The sequence below is a fragment of the Strongylocentrotus purpuratus genome, unplaced genomic scaffold (assembly GCF_000002235.5).
Source record: "Strongylocentrotus purpuratus isolate Spur 01 unplaced genomic scaffold, Spur_5.0 spur5_scaffold_17, whole genome shotgun sequence".
Classification (NCBI taxonomy): domain Eukaryota; kingdom Metazoa; phylum Echinodermata; class Echinoidea; order Camarodonta; family Strongylocentrotidae; genus Strongylocentrotus; species Strongylocentrotus purpuratus.
In genome coordinates this window covers 14461002-14481884 of record NW_022145602.1, presented here as the reverse complement: position 1 = coordinate 14481884, position 20883 = coordinate 14461002, and the positions used below count along the sequence as shown (strand labels likewise).

The following is a 20883-nucleotide window of genomic DNA, read 5'->3' as shown; positions in this document are numbered from 1 at the left end:
TCGTGGGTTATCCTGTTCAAGCTGACTTATTTTTGATCTGTTACTATTGTATATTGTTGTATGTTGGAAGCTTGTCGAATAAAAATCAATCAATCAATCAGCTGAAGTATGCCCGGCCTTGGCCTATTGGCTACTCTTACAACTAACTTCCTATTTGGGATATATGATTATCGAAGTTTGAAAGAATAACAAGGAAAGACCCCTTTACGACTTTGTGTCCTTTGCAAAACTGGTAAACCGTCCCATTTATATATATATAAAATTAAAAACCAACTAAATAAATTGTAGACTCATGGGTGGACGTAGAAAGAAACGGACTGTGGAATATCACATGTACTATTAGATAATAGGTTTTAAAAGTTGACACGTGTTACAGGGGCGGCCGAGCGACTTCCAAAGTGGGGGGGGGGGGCACCAACAAAAAAGGGCACTTTCTGGAAAAAAAAGGGCACCTACAGTGGGAAATCTCAAAGCGAAAATATACAATTTTTTAGACATTGGTATATACCCCTACATTGTGATTACATTATCAGGGATGATTTCAATATTTGTTTCTCTTCATACATCATACAAGATATCGCTTAAGCATCATACTTTACAGCTGGGTGTGATGTCTGAATATGCATTTACGAGCGAGCGAAGCGAGCGAGAAAAATTTTAAAGATCTGTGAGGTCGCAGTGTGAAAAATGACATCTTATAGAGAGGAAAAAAGCCAATCGTGATGGGGTTATAAGCACATTCTCATAACGGAAGACTGAAAAGACCTTTGATAAGTAACATAATTATATCATCTTTAAATGCGAGCGAGCGCAGCGAGCGAACTTTGGGGGAAATTGCTCTTAGTCGCTTTAAATAAGGGGCACGTTTAATGATTACATGAAAAGGGGACAATTATCGAAAGGGATAAGACACTTATTAGAAAAGAAAAGGAGCACGTGTCAAAGTACAAAGGATAATTATAAGGGTGAAAATGAGGCATTTTTTCACCTGAAAAGAGGCACTCACCGGTGATGAAAAAGAGGCGTTTACGAAAATGGGAAATAGGCATCTGTTGACGGAAAAGGGCCACCCATCAGATTTTGATAAGGGCATTTATAAGAGGTGAAAAGGGGATAGGTCCCTTATTAGAAAGGAAAATGGGCACGTATCATTATTAAAAGGGGAATTATCAGAGTTAAAAGGGGCACTGACCAGATATGAAAAGGGGCACTTATGAAAATGTAAAAGGGGCACTTATAATAAAGGAAAATGTGCATTTGGTGAATGAAAAGGGGGACTGTTCAGATTTTTAAAAGGGGCAGTTATGAGAAGGGGAAGGAGCTCTTTCTTTTTAATGGGGCACTTATCATAAGGAAAAGGGACACTTATTAGAAAGGGAAAGGGGTAGTTGTGAGAAGGGGAAGGAGCTCTCTCTTTTTAATGGGGGCACTTATCATAAGGAAAAGGGGCACTTATTCGAAAATACGAGGGGCACATGTTAAAATGAAAGGTGTGCTCATCCGAGTTTAAAAAAGGGGTAGTTATTAAAAGGAGAAGGGGCACTTCTTACAAAGGAAAAAAGGGGAAGTTGTCAAAGTATTAAAGGAGCACCTCTCAGTTTTGAATAAGGCAATAATCAGAGGTGAAGGGGGCACTTATTAAAAGTGAAAAGGGGCACTTCTCGTACCTGAAAAGAGGCACTTACTAGAGATTAAAAAGGGCACTTATTCAAGATAATTTCAAGATTGATGAGAATGGAAAATGGACACTTATTGCAAAGGAAAATGGGAACATGTCGAAGGAAAAAGGACACGTGTCAAAAATAAAAAGGGCACTCGTCAGAGGTGAAAAGGGGGAAGTGGCACTTTTACTAAGTAATAGGGGCACTTGTCAAAGTAAAAGGGGCACTTCTTACAAAATAAAAGGGGCACTTTTCCTATCTAAAAAGGGGCACTTTTGGGGTATCTGAAAAAGTGGGGGGGGGGGGCACTGTGCCCCCCCCCCTGCCCCCCCCCCCCCCCCGGGAGGGCCGCCTCTGACGTGTTATCATTTAGATAGGTCCATTTCGTTCCTTCACTTTCACTCTAAGATTTGTTTTCTTCTGTTTCTCTGATTTGTTTCTGTTTTTTTTGGGGGGGGGGCTGGCATTTTATAACTCCCAATAATTCCGATTTAAATATAATCTTTACCCTTTTGACCTTTTTGTGGGGGAGGGGCACATGATTCGTTCATCCATATTTATTTTTTTGGACTACCAATATACACAATAAAGAGTGACAGGGTGAGATATCTCCTAGAAACAATTTTGTTAGAGAGTTTGGTATTTTCACCTAGTGATTATACGCGTTACACACACACACACACACACACACGCACACGCACACGCACTCACGCACACACACATTTACCAAACCAAACAAACAACAACAAAACAAACAGAAGAAAGGAAATAAGCAAAACTTATTTCCTTCATATACATGCACTTGGTGATTTACTTTTCTGAACTTACATGCTTTTTTACATTTTATACGAACTTCAAAATTTCCCTTTCTCTACATAGAAAAGGTAAGATAGTACTTTTGATTCCAGGACTGGTCCCTTCAAATTCTCAAACAAATTTGCAAACTCATCTCCTATTGTGTGCAGAGGCCTTGGGAAGCTTGTCTTTGAATGTCAAATTTTTTCTGTATTCCTTCTACGTTTAGCAAGTCGACTTGTGCTCGACAATAACAGATTCCAATTTTGTTTCTTTGTCTCCCGATACAAAAGCAGATATGAGGCGTGAAACCGAAGCCTCAATGGCTGAGAAACCATGATTATCATGACCGAAGTATACTTTTCATGAATTTTGCAGAAGGTGCCTGGATAAATCAGGTACAGTGTGTATCAAAAAGTGCACCCGAATTTGGTAGCTCCTAATGAAGAGGTCGTAATCAATAAGAATTTGAAATCTATTTCATGGTAAACAGTAACTAATACCCTGTCTAATTATACCATATTCATAATTGTGCTGGCATGTACTATGACGGAGCAACAGACTCTTAAAAAAGTATTATCATAATCATCTGGTATCAAATACCAAAACAAGGCAATTTTGAAAACACTTTTTAAAGATCCTGTTGCTCAGTCACCCGTGGCAGAATGATTATGAATAAGGTATCATTTAACAGAAAACAATTTACTTTTCATCATGAAATATATTTCAAGGTTACATATACCTTAACTTTGTAGTGAGAAGCTACCACACTTTTTTCTTAACGCACTGTATACCTAATGGGGTGAATATAAACAGCGGGTTAGAGACAAACATCCATAGAAACCTTCCCTTTTGAGCTAGCGTTATTCATTCTTGTTATCAATGATGAATACATAAAATAAAAAGGGTTAGGTTCTTCTCTTTGTGGGGAAGATAGGCATTTCAGATCAGGCTGTTTGTCAAAAACATGTTTACAATTGTGCTTCTATTAAACAGGCTTGCGATGCAGTGGATTGGGGACTGCTATGTCATCCCAGTAGATCAACAGACCACAAGACAAGCATTAACAAAAGGTTCATGTGCACTAGACTTACACCCGTACTACGGACAGCCAATGAGACGGACAAGGAAATAGAATAATCAAGAAAACTTAGGAAACAGGAAATTTAAAACGATCCTCGACATAATATAGCCCATGAGCAGACAGCCCACGGGACTGACAAAAAACAAAGAAATACATAAGTAAACACAGAAAATGTCGGTCCTGTACAGTGGCGGATCCAGGGGGGGGGGGGGGGGGGCAGGGGGGCCCTGCCCCCCGCCCTGGGGAAAAAACGTGTTAAAACACTTGATTTTTACCTTTTTTTGAGGATGGCCTCCCCCCCCCCCCCTGGCGCTCAAGGGGGGCGGGGGGTGCAAATTTTTAAATTTCCGAGGGACAACAAAAAATGTGCTCACAACCTATAGGAGAGACGACATTCCCGTTTTGGTTTGTTGCGACTTTTTAAAAGTATGAACAAATATATTCGCAGCGGTTGACCACTTCTTATCTGAAAAAGCATTACGAAGCGCCATTTTCATTGCGTCATAATCTACACTGAAGAAACCTACGAAGGTAATATCGCATGCCTAGATAATTCAAGGCAGATCTATTTTTCATCGGTCAACGTTGGGTACGATGACATTGTGGTGCGTCAAAGCCGCTGACGGTGCGTTGAGTGGAAGATGACGACTCAATGACGTAAAGCTGGGGTGGCGGACTCAACCTATAGGAGAGACGACGCGACGTCTGGCATATCATCCCAACCAAATGCATAGGTGATCATCCAAGTAAAACATGTTTACCAACGGCAACCTTTCTCCGAAAAGAAATCCATTCTCAGCTAATGACATGGAAAGGCAACATAATGAAATGATAAAGCCGAGGATAATAATGCATAGAGAGAGAAAAAAAAGAATGTTCACGAATTATCTTGCTGCATTCATTTGGCCTACGTGTTCGGCACTTGAGTGTTGAGCAGCCTGGATTGCAGCTAGCTAGGACACACCCGGATTTCTTTTGGCCCTGATCTTGAAGTTCGCATACATCTGACCATTATGGCCCAGGATAGGAACCTCTTGACCGTGATACTGGTCTGCTGTTTGACTGTCGTGAGCATCGTCGCTTTGGTTCTCGGCATAATCAGCTTGAATCAATCAGGGGGCGAGACTGGATCTGATGGGCAGCCGATAAACATCTATACCCAGTCTGGCCAGTCATCATCTAGTGGATTGTCATCGGGAGGCAGTAGTAAGTATGAATTTATGCCAGTCGATCTTGCACACGGGGCGTCATTTTGATTGCGTTATTATGTGCGTCATCCCTGCGTCAGTAAAGGACGTCACACGTAGCAGTCCACTATGTCGACGTGCAAATCTAAAAGTCCAGAATGACGCATGCGAAAGCAAATTCAAATCAACGTTTGCGCTGAACATTACACATTCGCTTTAACAAAGGTGTCAAAGCTAATTATGATGCGTCAATTAATTTCTTGACGTATTACGCCGCCATTGACTGATGTGGTCTTTAAGGCCCCATATGAGAGTGACACAATACAAAAAGCAAAATTCTTTTGATAGCTGGCGTATGGGGTTTATTGCATTAGGGACTGTTAGATTTGCACAACGGAGAACGTGGACTGCCCTTTTAAGGCAATGTAACGTCACTCTCAGTGCCTTAAAAGGACGTAACATTGCCTTAAAAGGGCAGTCCACGTTCTCCGTTGTGCAAATCTAAAAATCCCTAGTAACAGCTCTTGATTAAAAGCAGTCAAAATGAAGCCTTATGTGCAATGGGCTTATTGGGGAGATGTATATAGCCTACATGACTGTATAAAATAATTGGGTTTTATTAATCAATGGTAGCCTGCTCTTCCGGTGTCCTAACTAGTACGGTTAACCCAGCGTCGTCAGGTATCCGTTGACACCTGGGTATAGAGGGAGTGGACTAAACACCTTGTTCAAGAATGAAAGCACCAAGCAAGGATCGAACCCGGAAACCCTCGAATGAAGCCTTTACCAACTATACCCCAGTGCTCCAACTGTTCTTGTTTCCTGTTAATGTCTTTGTTGGGCATTCCTCAGGTTAAAAGCCTGCTAGGGATGGAGGAATATTAATAGGTATTGATGACTGAGAAAATGGTACGTTTAAAGCCCACCACACACGTTACCATCCTCCTGCGATCCGATTCTCAAAAAAGTGGCAGTTATGTTAGAAAGAAAATCTTCATCATCGTTTAAGTTCTTAATAATGATAAGAACTCTAACAACTGGAATTGTACAGCATTGGACTATTCTAGTCAAAATAAAAAGCCGAATCGGCTTCAAATCGTGCACAATCACACGTTAGATGTTACTTCTTTTTTTGGGACCAAAAAAAAGAAAAAAAGTGTCCTCTCAAGGTCATTGCACATTCTTCAAAAATTGGATGGTAGCCAGATTCAGATTTCTAAGTTTGGACGACTTCCGATCACACTCAAGTTGACTATAGAAATTAATCTATTATGTCTTTGGATGCCATTTCAATGAGGTAAAATCAAACAGAAAAAAATGGCTATCCACTAGGTCCTAAAGCAACTAAAACTATTACAGCTCTATCGAAAGATCAAATAACCAGATAACAACTGGACTACTGCATTTCAGCAGACCTCTATATTTTCTACATCATGTCTTATTCCCCCCCCCCCCCAAAAAAAAAGAAACTCAAAATTTATATGTTACATGCTACATAACTCCATGAAATTAATATTAACTTGATTTATTTTTATTATCCATCATTTTGAAACCAAATACATGTTGATAAGAGGTTTCACTGAAAATTAATCTAAAAAAAAACCGACTTAAAAACACCAAACACATCCTAATTACTATGTTTGTAGTTAATACACATAGGACGAATTTCATGGAGGTTCAAGGTTAAATACTATTTAGAAGATACTATTTTTCGTAAAAAGTGCCGCTATTTCAGTGGACCCCCTTCCTATATAAGGGTGACCGTTTAAATCTCTGACATATTGTGTATTATTATAAAACCTTTTGAATAAACAAGGTTTGCTATTAAAGTTTGTTTGGTAGTGGCAGGCAAAGCCCTCTTTATTTTTTACTTTGGCCCTCCGCTTACTATGTACATGGCTCGTTACATTAATTAAGTCTGTTTCGATCAATATATATAATCATCATTGCGTATAAGCAGATTTGGAGATGTATTTGATATACATGTACGGCACTGCCAGGCCTCAATGTTGTTGACACTGCGCATTATGTTGTGTGTTAATTTATTGTAGTTATCTGTGATAAAGTTCAAAGTGATATTAACGGTGAAGTACACGCCCCTTCATGTTTACACTCTAATGCTTTCATATTCATCTTTATAAAGGGAATGGAAGAATGAAACTGGCTCTATACAACGTTTAAGGGAAATCACTGGTTTCTGGTTCAAAAGAACTAGTCTGGATAATAGACAATAGACCTAGAAGTTATACCCCAGTCACATCGCAAAACTGACTTCGAAACCGATTGATTCTTGGCCTATCAGTGTCGTTTATCTGTTGTTCGGTCTAGTTTCAGTCTCGTGTCGTTCCCTTTGGTGGGAATGGGGTTCTACACCTCAGCCACACCGCCTAACCGACTCCATTGTAGACTTCATGCCGACTGCACTCCTTATAGCCTAAGTAGTAAATTTGTGTTGTTCTGATTTTGGACTGTGTATGTCTAATGTCGGTCTGTTGTCGGCAGGGGCGTACGCAGGATTTTTTCAAGGGGGGGGGGGGGGGTTTAAAATATTTTGCTCCCGAAAATTTGAAAATCGCGCCGGCCGAAAAGTTGCTCAGTGGGGGGGGGGGGGGGGGGGAGGTTTAAAATATTTTGCTCCCGAAAATTTGAAAATCGCGCCGGCCGAAAAGTTGCTCAGTGGGGGGGGGGGGGGGGGGGGGGGGGGGGGGGGGGGTAAGCGGACACTTTTTTTTTTTTAAATAATAAAACAAAAACAAAAAAAAACAAAAAACAAAAAAACAAAGGGGGGGGGGGGTTTAAACCCCAACCCCCCCCCCCCCCTGCATACGCCCCTGGTTGTCGGTCTAATGTCTAGACAATCTGATGTCAGTATGATTTTCTTAATCATATGACTATTCAGATCCTAGGTCATTAAGCTTTTACATGTTTGAATGTTTGTATCAGTTGCTATTACAAATTCTTTCGAAATCGGATCGTAGTGGGTCGTATAGTGTGCCTGGGGCTTAACGCATAAGGTCTTTGTTTTCTCGGTCTTATTCAATGGGCTGTCAATCTTGAAGACCTTTAGAAACTTTCTTCTCATTTAATTAAGCTTTTATTTTTGTTGTTCTTGTTTTTGTTAGGCTAGTGACTGGTTAAAGAGGGCGGGGTTGTAGGGAAGGGTGGGGGGGGGGGGCGTATATCATCACCCGACTATTAAAGTGCAAGCCCATATATCGGCCTGTCCGCTGTTGCCATAATGCTCGTTATATTTTTCAGCTGTATATATAAAGTACACGATGGTCTTTGGTGGTTCTCGTTTCAAATCCCATTTGTACTATTTTGGCCAGGAGGGATTAGACCTTCCTGCATGGTCACCGTAAGGTGGTTATCTCATCAAATCAGCTCTCAGTTGACATAAGAAAAAGGTGACCATGGGGTACCAATGGTCACCGATTAGGCATTGTTTGCTATACAGAAAAAACTATACACTTTTGAAATGGCTGCCGAATAAAAAATCCATGATTCTGGGGAAAAAGTTCTATATGTATGGAAAGTTCATAAACTCAACTTTCATATGAAACCAAAAAGTCTAAAAATAATTAATGCTTGGGTGAGCACTGCTCGCTTTTGTAAAGGGTATGAAAATTAGGTTGTGCAGGAATTAGCATCCCAATTTGTGAGAGTAAATCCTTTGGAGCTTACAAAATTGAGGGTGATATGATACATTCATGATTTGCTGAGTGAATTTCATGGTTTATTAAACCAAACTTTTATGCATGAGTGAACATGAATTGCATTTTGTATTGTAGCATTGTAACTTTCCCTGGTAGACTCAGTGGTGTGTTCATGGGAGTCAGGGTGGGGTGATGGTACATGTTGTAATTTCCATGTTTAATTTACAAAATGTTATTTTATTTTTTTACATCTGTGACTTTGAATACAAACCTTCACCCCACATTTCAATTATTGTAAGATTAGTTGAACATCTCATTGATTTACTTAATACCCAGGTAGGGATTATTATGTAAATTGAATATTCAAATACGGTTTGTTGAAAAAAGGAATGTCCAAGATGCCGGCTACTTATTCTTCAGGTAAATGGTAACTGAAATGTGGGGTGAAGGTTTTTATTCAAAGTCACAGATGTAAAAAACAACAGTTTGTAACATGGAAATTACAACATGTACCATAACCCAATCCTAACTCCCATGAACACACCACTGAGTCTACCAGGGAACGTTGTTCACTCATGAGTAAAAGTTTGGTTTAATAAACCATGAAATTCACTCAGCAAATCATGAATGTATGATATCACCCTAAATTTTGTAAGCTCCAAAGGATTTACTCTCACAAATTGGAAGGCTAATTCCTGCGCAACCTAATTTTCATACCCTTTACAAAAGTGAGCAGTGCTCACCCAATCATGAATTATTTTCTGACCTTTTGGTGTCATAAGAAAGTTGAGTTTATGAGCTTTCCATACATATATAACTTTTCCCCCATAATCATATATTCTTTTATTCGGCAGCCATTTCAAAAGTGTATAGTTTTTTTGGGACGCACTGTATATAGGGCGCAAGTAGCAATAGGTAGTGCGGTGGGGCTTTAATACATATTCTATTTTTGCAAAACATATTATAATAAACCAAAAAATAAGCATTTCATTTTGTTTTCATTTTCTTTCATAAATTAGGCAGCAGTGATGACAAGGTCTGGCTCTTTGCCATCGGTCACTATGATGACATCTTGGAATATTTGTAAGTGTACCCTGAGTAGACGTAGGTAGAGCATTTTAACGCTAATGATGGTGATGAAGATTATGATAATGATGACGATGATGCTGCTGATGATGATTTTGAGGATGATAATATTGATGATGACTGGAGATCGACGATGATGATGATGATGATGATGATGTTGATGATGATGATGATTATGAGGATGATGATGATGATTATGATGATGATGATGATGTTGATGTTGATGGTAAGATCGGTGGTGCCGTGGTGGTAGTGATGTCGGTTGAGGTGAATTTTATGATGGTGGTGCTGCCAGGGGCGTCGCTAGACCTTTTTCAGTGGGGGGGGGGGGGGTGTAGAGGCCAACGATTACCGACAAAACTAGCGGCCAATTACCGACAAAATTAAATGTCCAATATCTACAAATATAACCCTATAAACCCGGGGCCGAAGGCTAAATTGTTTTTCCTATGGACTATCTATAGTACTTGCATATGCGTAAATGGTAATTTTCCTCGAAGACATAAATATACGAATTATTTCGTCAACTTAGACAGCATCATAGCTGATATATTTTAATGCAGACGCGGAGCTGGGATCTTATTTTAGGGAAGGCGGTAGTGAGCAAGCGACTCACTTAAAGAGCGCTCATTAGGGGGTGTGGGTGATAGGCCTCTAAATTATTAGGAAAAGAAGACGATTATTGTACCTTTCTCGACTGTAAATCCTTGTCTAAATGAAGTTTCCCCCCCCCTCCCGCGCGAAGCGCGAAAGCTTTGACTTTCCATTCAATTATTATGAAAAGAAGACGATTTGCTGTACCGTTCTCAACCGTTTATCCTTGTCTGAATTTCAATTTCTCCCCCTCTCGCGCAAAGCGCGGAAGTTTTGACGTTTCATTAAATTATTAGAGAAAGAAGACGATTTGTTTGTGCCGTTTTCGACTCTTAATAAGCCCTAATTGTCGGAATTCAGTTCCCCCCCCCCCCTCGCGCGAAGCGCGGATGCTTTGACGTTTCATTAAATTATTCGAGAAAGAAGACGATTCGTTTGTACCGTTTTCGACTCTTAATAAGCCCTATTTGGTGCACTGTTTTCGACTCTTAATCCTTATCTGAATTCAGTTGTCCCCCTTCCGCGCGATTATTAGAGAAAGTAGACGATTCGTTGAATCGTGCTCGACTCTTAATCCTTGTCTGAATAAAGCTTCTCCCTCCCGCGCGAAGCGCGGAAATTTTGACGTTCCATTAAATTATTAGAGAAAGAAGATGATTCGTTGTACCGTTTTCGACTCTGAATTCAGTTTCTCCTCCTCTCGCGCAAAGCGCGGAAGTTATGACGTTACATTAAATTATTAGAGAAAGAAGATGATTTGTTGTACCGTTTTCGACTCTTAATACGCCCTAATTGTCGAAATTCAGTTTCCCCTCTCGCGCGAAGCGCGGAAGCTTTGACGTTTCATTAAATTATTAGAGAAAGAAGACGATTCGTTTGTACCGTTTTCGACTCTTAGTAAGCCCTAATTGTCTGAATTCAGTTTTCCCCTCTCGCGCGAAGCGCGAAAGCTTTGACGTTACATTAAATTATTAGAGAAAGAAGACGATTCGTTGTACCGTTTTCGACTCTTAATAAGCCCTAATTGTCGGAATTCAGTTTCCCCCTCTCGCGCGAAGCGCGGAAGCTTTGACGTTTCATTAAATTATTAGAGAAAGAAGACGATTCGTTTGTACCGTTTTCGACTCTTAATAAGCCCTAATTGTCTGAATTCAGTTTTCCCCTCTCGCGCGAAGCGCGAAAGCTTTGACGTTACATTAAATTATTAGAGAAAGAAGACGATTCGTTGTACCGTTCTCGACTCGTCTAAATGACATTTTCTCCCTTCGCGCGAAGCGCGGAATTTTGGGCGTTTCATCACAATATAGAGAAAGGAAGACGATTCGTCGTACCGTTGTTGACTCTTAAACCTTGTTTGAATATAGTTTCCCCGAAAATTTTAAACCTCTGATTTCTTTAGCTGATATTATAGGAAAGTGAAACTTCGAGAAAATACAAGTATTGTAGTTGTAGTCACTCTTGAAGTCGTCACAGCGGATAAAAAGTCACAGTTCGTAGTGAAAAAAACTTGCCGTCCGACCGACAATATACATCTCACCGACTTCAAACTTCTGCATTGATATAGTACACGAGGATCGAGCAAGAATACCAACACAGCTGACCCGACATAGCAACATATTTACCCGTGACTTTCTTGCTCCCTCGACGAGACGACTCCACCCAACAACCCCCTTCTCTCTTTTACTCCCACTCCTCCTCTCTCTCCTCTCTTTCACCCCCGTTTCTTTTGTTTCCCTTTTACTCTTTTTCTCTCTTTTTCCCCCTTTTCTTTCTTTTCCTTTCTTTCCTCTCCTCCCTCTTTTTCTTTTTTCTCTTTCTTTCTTCTCTTTTCTTTCCTTACTTTTCCTTTCTTTTTCTTTCTTTCCTTTCTTTTCCTTTCTTTCTTTTCTTTTCCTTTTCTTTTTTCTTTTCTTTTTTCTTTTCTTTCCCTTTCCCTCTCTTTTTTCCCCTCCCCTTTTTCTCTTTTTTCCCGACGGCAGCGCAATTTTACCGACAATATCTTGACAGGTGGAGGGGTGTCGCACCCCCACACCCCCCCCCCCCCCTTTGGCGACGCCCCTGGGTGCTGCTGATGATGATCCTGATATAAAATTGATGGCTATCACAATAATGAAGGTGATAGTGGTAGCGGTGATGGCTGTTAGGACCCGGTGATTTGGCTGGTTGCAGTGATGATCATGCATGATGGTGATGATGATGATGATGATGATGATGATATTGATGATGGTGTTAGTGGAGTAGGCGGTGGTAGTTCTGCTTAGTGCTGCTTTTCCATGAAAACATTTATGATTTTAAAAAAATGTTGATACTAGTGATGATTGCGATGTGATGATATGATATTAATGATGACGGGGTTGTAATAGTGATAGTGGTGATATGATTTGTTGATAACCGATCTCATTGGATCACTGATGCATTCAAGGTCGTGAGTAAGTGTGGGCGTGTATATGTGGCATTATGTGTGTGGGTGAAAGCATATTGCTAATATTTTAGAAATAGGGTAAATAGTTGAGTGTTCATGCTATCCATGTCACCTTTTCCATGGTTACAGGGATGAGACAACATACACCATCAAGGGATTCGGCCCAGACATGGTGGACGCAGGTAAGAAGAGGGATGGAAAGAAAGAAAGTACAACCTAATGCCCTGTTGACACTTGCCCGCATTTTGGTTTGCGCATAGTTTGCGCATAGACACATACTCTTGCGTGCCAATGCGGGAAATACTCGTGGTAGCGAGCAGGAGGATGCGGGCGAATGCGGCCCGTGCGTGAGATGCGTGACAGAATTTTTAAAATGTTCAAAATTTTGGCACGACAATTTTGTTTGGCAACGTTCGTGAACACTTCGTGAACTATGCGCATCCTATGCGCTGCCTAGGCGTGCCAGTGCGCGCCGATGCGTGTCCGATAGCCTAGTGACACGCATGTTCACGACTAGTTAACGACTAATTTGCGCACAATTTGCGCATTGGCTGCGAATACTTCCCGCGCAGTTTTCGCATGCCATGCGCATAGTCTACGAATGCGTGTCCTGGTGGTTACGCATTGCGTGAACTATTCGTAAATTAGACGTGACCCTGCGTGCCGCTGCGTGCCACTAATTGGCACGCATTGGCACGCCATATAGCGGGGCAGTGCGGGACCAAAATGCGTGCAAGTGTCAACGAGGCATATGTCAATTTTAATGGCTTTGTGCGTAGTCTATTGAAAGGTGCTACAATGACAATGACGTAAAACGCAATCCGAACATGATATCTTTGCGGCATACGATAGGGTATTGTGATTAATCTTGAGTTGATTTTTTGCGAAAAAAAGTTGTAATTGTGTTAATGAAATGATGTTTTATTGTTTTATGAAAGGACGTTTTATAACACGATTTTACTAATGACCGTTCATTAATATTAATGACCGGTCATTAGTAAAATTACGTGTTAGGCAAAATAAATGCCTGGTCACGTGTAGACTCTCAACCAATCATTTGATTAGGATCTGCTTCATTATATTATAAACAATTTTAATCGTCTTTATCCAATTGCTTTCTTAGCTGTCAGGTAAAATAACCACCACTATCAAGGTTCTTTTGAATTAGATGTAATGCTTGATTATTTCTTCATGTTTTCAGTGTGTTCGATAGCGAACAAGAACTGTCAACTGGTTTATGACGTCTACGAACATTGTTGGGACAACCAAGCGGGTGAGCGGCCCAGGGGTGGCCCAGGGCTCATGGGCGGATGGTACGATGGATGTACAGGTTAGTTATTATTCTTATTTAATGATGAATTGATTTATTGATTAATTGAATTATATATATATATAATATATAATATATAATATATATATTAATTTATTTATTGTTTCGATACAGATTATCCTTGCCTTAAATTCATTAGAACTTATTTTCTTGTATAACATAGAAAGTGATAATAAACCTAGAGGTGTTGTGGTCTAGTGGATAAGTCGTCGGACAGTGAATCACAGAATGCCCGGTTCGACTCCTGCCACGGCACTAATGTCTTTTGGCAAGATATTCACCTACGTTTGCCACTCCCTACCCATTAATTGGTTATCGGTAGGAATGAATTCCTTGAATGCTGTGAGAGCCGAAATCGGCTGCCTAGCAGAGCCGGGGCAATGTTGGAGCGCCTTGAGCACCATGCATGGTGGATATGTGCGCTATATAAATATTTAATATTTTTATTATTATTATTATGACACCATGATATATGCTTAGTTGTGTCTTTCTTTTATCAAATCAATTTAAATATAAGTTAATTCCTGTTGATGTGCAAGGCTGCATACAACTCATATTATGTTACTCAAACATCTATGTACTTATTTAATAGATTTTTGAATATGTTTCAAAATAATTTATCCAGACCTGCTGAGCTCCACCCTAACAAAAAATTGTTCCTGATCTCATTCATCTTGTTCATATGTCAAACAATAGTGAGCTAACACGAGTCACAGGGGAGAATCTCCGGGCGCGTTATTCCTTATAAGTATGCATTTACAAACGACACCTTTAACAAAAAACCTATGGTGTCTATCAACAACAAATTACTAGTTTAATTTGTATTTCACTGTATCCTGTAGTTTCTCGTATTTCGGGTGGAAAAACAGTAACAATTTCAATGATCAAAATGCTCAGCTTTATGAACGCAATCAAAATCTACTTTTCTGACGTTATAGCCTTAATCGTAATATAAAACAAAACGAATTTATTTTCCGAACTTATGTTAGCATCCTACATATTTTGTTTCAGGTTGGGTCCAAACTCTCGATCGCCTGCTGACGTATTATTTCACAGTGCCATACACCAATGGACGCGCTGTCGCCCTCTTCGCCAAGAATGACAGCACAGTGACGTATAACGATTTGACCAATCTGACAGTTGGATTTCTGGATGGCTGGAATTCGGACGAGTTTTGCCTCGCCCGCTACAAAAACATCGTGGTAAATATAATGACCAAATAAATGTCAATGTATTAAATGTCAATGTAAAATGCTGATGTAAAATACGTTGAGTTATGATGTTTTGTAGAGCACAACATTATAATTTATTGTTGTAAAGAAAGGTTATTCGTCATCAAATTTACTGATATTTTCTTTTCACTTACAAACACTAAATTATGGCAAGCTTTTCAAGAGAAGGTCTTTTGTTGACCACGTCAAATCAAATCTTGTTAAAGCCTGTTTTATGCTGCCATTTCCCATTATCCTCATGATTTTCAATATTTGTTTTAAATCAATCTCAAACCTTACTTAGTTTGAGTCGAGTGAAGAGGTTTACGAGTCCATTGGTTCTCTTGCATATTTATATCTCTATGTGATATTTACTTGCCCATGTGTATATATATTTACAAACTTTATTTCATGCTCTTTCCACTTTTTTCTCTGGCCCCTTCCCCTCACTCTCTCGGTCTCCATCCTTGGAATCTCTCTCTCTCTCTCTCTCCCTCTCTCTCTATTCTTTTTTGTTCCTATCCTCATTTGCACTATGTAAAACAACGTTTAAATGTTATTATTATATTCTTTCCTCATCAACCCTGTTTGGATCTTCTCCCTGTCTCTATCTCTCTATCTCTCTTTCTTTTTTTTCTCTACACCTGTCGTCCCTATATCTCGATCTTCTCTTTCTATATTCTTTAATATATTTGTTTATTCATTTACCTTTTTCTGTATGTATTTCCTTTTTCTTTCCCCATCTACCCCTCCCCTCTCTCATCATCCGCTGTCTTTCGTATCATATCTCTTTCCACCCCTCCCTCTCTCTCCTTCTTGTTCCCTCCCCCCTCTCTCTCTCTCTCTCTCTCTCTCTTTCTCTCTCTCTCTACTCTCCTCTCTATTCCCCCTCCTCGTTTCTTCTCTCGGTTCCCCTCGTCTCTTGCCCCCACCTCCTATGTCTGTCCTCCTGCTTTTCTTTCTCTCTACCTTTTACAAATCTCCCATATATACAGAGTTCCACGCTCAGTGCCAACCAGATATTCCACTACCAATCGGCTGATCTCATGATCGACGCAGTCCTGAATGGAGTGGTAAGTATTTCCTTCTATTTAAATTCATCTATTTGGTGTACAAACTAGAGTGAATAGCAGCTCAGATTGAGACCATGGGGACGGTTACCTTCAAAAGCAATCACAAAATGTACAAAGCCATTTTACAGCATATTCGTTTTCAATAATACCGTTTATGTATGATAAACAATCGAAAACCTACTTGTTAGAATAAGAATTATGATAAATCTAAATTACTACATAATGCAGCCTATTACTTTAAAGTTATACATGATACATGTTATACTTTTTTAGTTTTCAAAGGCACAACGTACTGCATCTTTTGACATGTAACTCGTGTTGTTTCGGTGATTATAATCATTGCCATTATAATCGTTCTCATTGTTGACGGCGTCATGTTCAATTCTTTCATCCCCATCATTGTTACATATCCTCCTACTCCTTCTTCTCCTTCTTGTACTCGGGTTTTTCTTTTTTCTTGTGTTTTGTTCTTCTTTTTGTTCTCATCTTTCCTCTTCCTCTACGTCTTCCCTTTCTTACCCTTGATCTCCCTTTCCTTCTTTCCCCCTTTTCGAAAACTTACCAATGAAAAATAACTACACGATGAGGTCTGTTGGGCTCTTGTTTGTATGTAGCAAATCCCCTTTAAGCTTGTATGAAGTCAAATCACTATATCTGTCCTTATTCTACTGGCACCCCTGGATCAAAACAAGCTTAAAGGGGATTTGCTACATTTTAACCTAGAAATGTTATGAATACTTTTGAAAATTAACCACCAACCGTCTCTTTTTTAAGATTGACGTGGCATTCGGTGAATTGTTGAGTCAGTTCACTAGCTCGCTGAAACTCATTTCACCGCCAGACTTCGATAACAACTGCCAGGCTGGCGGTGCCTCGATCATGACACGACACACCAACCGTGACTTGGTGAATTGGTGGAATGACGCCTTCCAGCGTCTCAGGGACAGAGGGCGCTATAATGAAATCTGCGAGGCGATTCCTGAGCGCCACGGTGAGTAGTTATTTTGTCATGGAACCAATGCTTTAATCCCCCTCTCTCTGTCTGTCTCCCCCTCTCTCTACCCCCTCCCCTTCGTCTATTTCTCTCTCTCTCCCTCTTTCCCTCGCTGATCAAAAAGAATATCCCAAGTTTAAATTTTGAATAGTTTACTATGCTTTACTCCAAGATCTCTGTCTGAAAATCCAATGATGTTCTCTGTAAATGTTTACCTTCTAGGAACATCTCAAACTTTTTTGGCCTTATCGATATCTAAATTATTTCAAGTGGTGTGCAGATGTTGTCCGACTTCCCATTAGAACTATGACGACGAAACGACGCTGGCCCTACTCCGTCTTTAGTAGGCTTCCAAAAAAAGTTTCGTCGTTATTTAATTGTTTGATAATGCACACCCATCATAATGTTGTGTCCTCTAGTCTATTTTTATTTCATTAACTTTGAATCGTTTAAACTTGGTGCCGTTTTGTAAATTCTATTCACCCCCCCCCATCGGCAAACAACAACAAATATTCGATCTGCCATTGACATAAAATGCCTCAATGACCAGCGATCGATATTGAGCTATTGAAATACGTTGAATGAAAAAGGAAATGGAAGCTTAATGTATGAGGTATCGATTGCTTACCATAGTCAGTGATTCAGCGTCATGGGAGGGAGAAGCAGGAAACTTTATTGCCACTTGAAAAGTTATACATGGAGATGAGAAAGAGGGAAGGTGTTATTGAGAGAGAGAGAGAGAGAGAGAGAGAGAGTGTGTCAGATTAAGTAAAAGAGTGGATTTCAGAAAAGAGAGAAAAGAGAGAGAGAGAGAGAGAGAGTGAGAGTTGTAAGGTATTATTCCACAAGTCCCACCCACAGTTGTTTAACCCGGAACCATTTTGTTTCTTCCCTGTTCTGCGCCAACAGGTCATATCGCCGGTCAGGATTACACTGAAATCTGCCTCGGATATTAATCAGCCTCACGCTGATTGGTCTGTTCTCCATCATGTGACCATCTTCCGAAGATGAAATTCATCAATGTTACTGGCTTACCGAGAGATAGAGAGTGATTTAAGTCACGTTCCAAGTACTGATTCTTATTCAGAAAAAAAATAATTGTATTTTCAAAGTGTAATTCATAACAAAGTATAAAGGCTCGTTCAGTAAATAACGCGGTATAGCGCCACAAAAATCCCGCTACGGTTATCATATGTGTAAATGAATGGCAACTGATCTCTGTGTTATAAGACACAGCAATAAGAAACGTGTCTCACTTTACGTCATCGTAAAAAACCGCTATGGTTTTGTCGTGTCATATCGATCTGAACGAGGCTTTTATACTTTGATATTTCGAAGTAGTTTCTGTGATCATTGGCTTTAGTAAGGGTTTGATCATAATGTATATCTTAAACAGCAGACAACACAAGCCCTCTAAAACTGTGAATCACTTGGCTTGAGAAAGTCTTTCGGAGTGAATGGAATCATGACTCTAAAGTTTAGGTGGGAGGAAGCAATAACAGTTTTTTTGCAGTATCAACATTTAATTTAATATTCATAGGTGTAGGGAAAAGAAAACTATTTAGAATGCCTGAAAATATATGACACATAGAAGTATACACAGACAGTCAAATTGTAAGTTCATAATTTAACCTCATTTTATTTAGTAAAAAATTATTTTCTTTCTTTTGCCAGTTTAAGCCAGATTCCTGATAAAACTGTCTTTCTGGATTTTGTTTTGTTTTGTTTTATTTTTAGGTTACAAGAGTGAATATAGTTACACAAATTTGCATGGTGTGGGGTATTCACATGTTTTGATTACTGTAATAATTATAATTATTCTATGTGAATAAGGGAGTAAAGGAATAATGATAGACCTACTATCATTTACATTATAATTATCATTTGTATTATTATAATGATTATTTTTATAATGACTATTTTTATTATTACTATTGTCATCATCATCAATATATCATATTTGTTATTCTTCTTTTTAATATCGTTGAAATTGATATCATCATAATTGTCCTCATTCTTATTATAATAATAATAATAGGCATTTTTATTGCCCGTCTATCTAGATAATGCTATTCCGAGGCGCATTTAAATATTACCCCGGATTTAGCCTAGCTGCCGTTTATACAGTGCTCCAGCATTTCAAGAAATTAATTCCTGCCAGGTACCTATTTACATCACCTGGGTTGAGTGTGGCAAATGTAGATCAATGTCTTGCCAAAGGTCCGCGGCGGGACTCGAACCGCGGACCTTGCGATCGACAGTCCGGCGACATATCCACTCGATCACGACACCTCTACTTATTTTATTTTATATTCATTCTTATAATAAATGTCATCAATGTAATTCTCTGGTAAAGCTCTAAGTCCATAATATTTCGAATAAAGAGAAAATATAACATATTAGATATCGAAAAGTAGAATATTTCGGGAATACCAAAATTTAGAGTAATTTGGGACGATCCAGTTATTTTTTTACCGCGTTTTGATGTGCATACACATGCGTCATATGTGCATGTACGATGAAATGTTTAAAATTCTTATGAATATCGGGATAACTCAATAAAATAGTGTCACCAAAAGGAAAGGGTGTTCTTTCTCAATGTATATTCGTCTCAGTTATGTGCCAAGTTTCGTCTACATCGCGTCTTTCTTTGAATACTTTAAAGGTGAAATTCAAAGAAGATCACAAATATGTCAACTAATGTATCATTAGAAACTGGTAAGGTAACAGATGGCCATCGTACAAGGCTTAGGTCAACTACATATCGGGTGATTAAGAAAAATACAAATGCAGCCACCTCCATAGCAGCTGGGATATACGAGAGATTTGCCGGAAAAATAACGATGTTTTAATGACGTCACTATATGGACCAACACAGCCCAAGCAGACGACATCCCATAGAGAATGAACATAATTGCAAAGCTATTATTTCTCAAATTATAATGAGTTTAGTGTATATAAATGTAATGGCATGTCAAACCATTCAAAGGGGGATATGACCCGATTCTGATAACTAAAATCTTTTGCTTGTAAATACACAAGATAGGGGTTAATTAACAATCAAAGAAACCAGACTTTCAAATTGAAAACCCCCGGAATGATATTAAGGACGGCATTTGTTCCCTCTTGAAACGCCGAACATACCCCGGTGTGTGCAGCTGAATATACAATGGCGTCTTATTTTGTTTACAGGCGACAGATTCCTTTATTTTTGTATCGCTGCGTTAATTTTGTCATCAAAATAAAACTATGCGCGGGGATTAGAGTGAGGTAATAGATTATAATTTAGCCTGACGGTAGTGAAGTAAGAGAAAGAACTCGAGAGAAGATGAAAACACAGGCACTGAAAATGTGTGAGATGTCATGGGATATCGTCTGCTTGTGCAAGTCGTGTCCATACTGTGATCTCACACATCTCAGCAGCGTTCGGAGAGCTCTTCAGGTGATATGCCGGGACTGTATTTAAGCGTTTTGTAATTTATAATAATCATTACTTCGAATGTTTCCAAGCATTGAATTTTGATAACCTTCTCGAATTAAAGTTTCAACTTTGCAATAATGAAAATAAAGTTAGTTTTTAAAATCAATGAATATCTACTTTAAATATGACGGATCCTTGTGCCCCCCCCCCCCACTCCGGGAACGGAGGGACCGCATGCATGTTCCCAAAATCTCCAGCTCGTAACTAAGAAAAAGATCTGCCCGTATTGACTTTAATACACACCGGACTTATGCTGAAGTCTTAAGAAATAACCTATACAACAGCTTTTGACAACTCTCAAGGAAATTC

General features: G+C 39.4%; 1 protein-coding gene across 1 annotated transcript; it reads left to right on the top strand.

Annotated features, from left to right (window-relative positions):
* Window positions 1–4553: 4553 nt before the first annotated feature.
* LOC753335 lies at window positions 4554–19012 on the top strand. Its single transcript, XM_001181889.4, has 8 exons — window positions 4554–4746; window positions 9403–9466; window positions 12615–12667; window positions 13687–13815; window positions 14827–15017; window positions 16022–16099; window positions 16874–17090; window positions 18003–19012. The coding sequence occupies exons 1-8, from the start codon at window positions 4554–4556 to the stop codon at window positions 18047–18049; spliced, it is 972 nt and encodes a 323-aa protein (XP_001181889.1). The 3' UTR covers window positions 18050–19012.
* Window positions 19013–20883: the final 1871 nt, after the last annotated feature.

What these genes read in the sequence shown, in the direction of transcription:
- LOC753335 (XM_001181889.4), top strand. Translation starts at nt 4,554, where the DNA reads ATGGCCCAGGATAGGAACCTCTTGACCGTGATACTGGTCTGCTGTTTG. An exon ending in ACGCAGTCCTGAATGGAGTG is followed by an intron (nt 16,100 to 16,873) that starts GTAAGTATTTCC and finishes CTCTTTTTTAAG; the next exon opens with ATTGACGTGGCATTCGGTGA. An exon ending in GGCGATTCCTGAGCGCCACG is followed by an intron (nt 17,091 to 18,002) that starts GTGAGTAGTTAT and finishes CTGCGCCAACAG; the next exon opens with GTCATATCGCCGGTCAGGAT.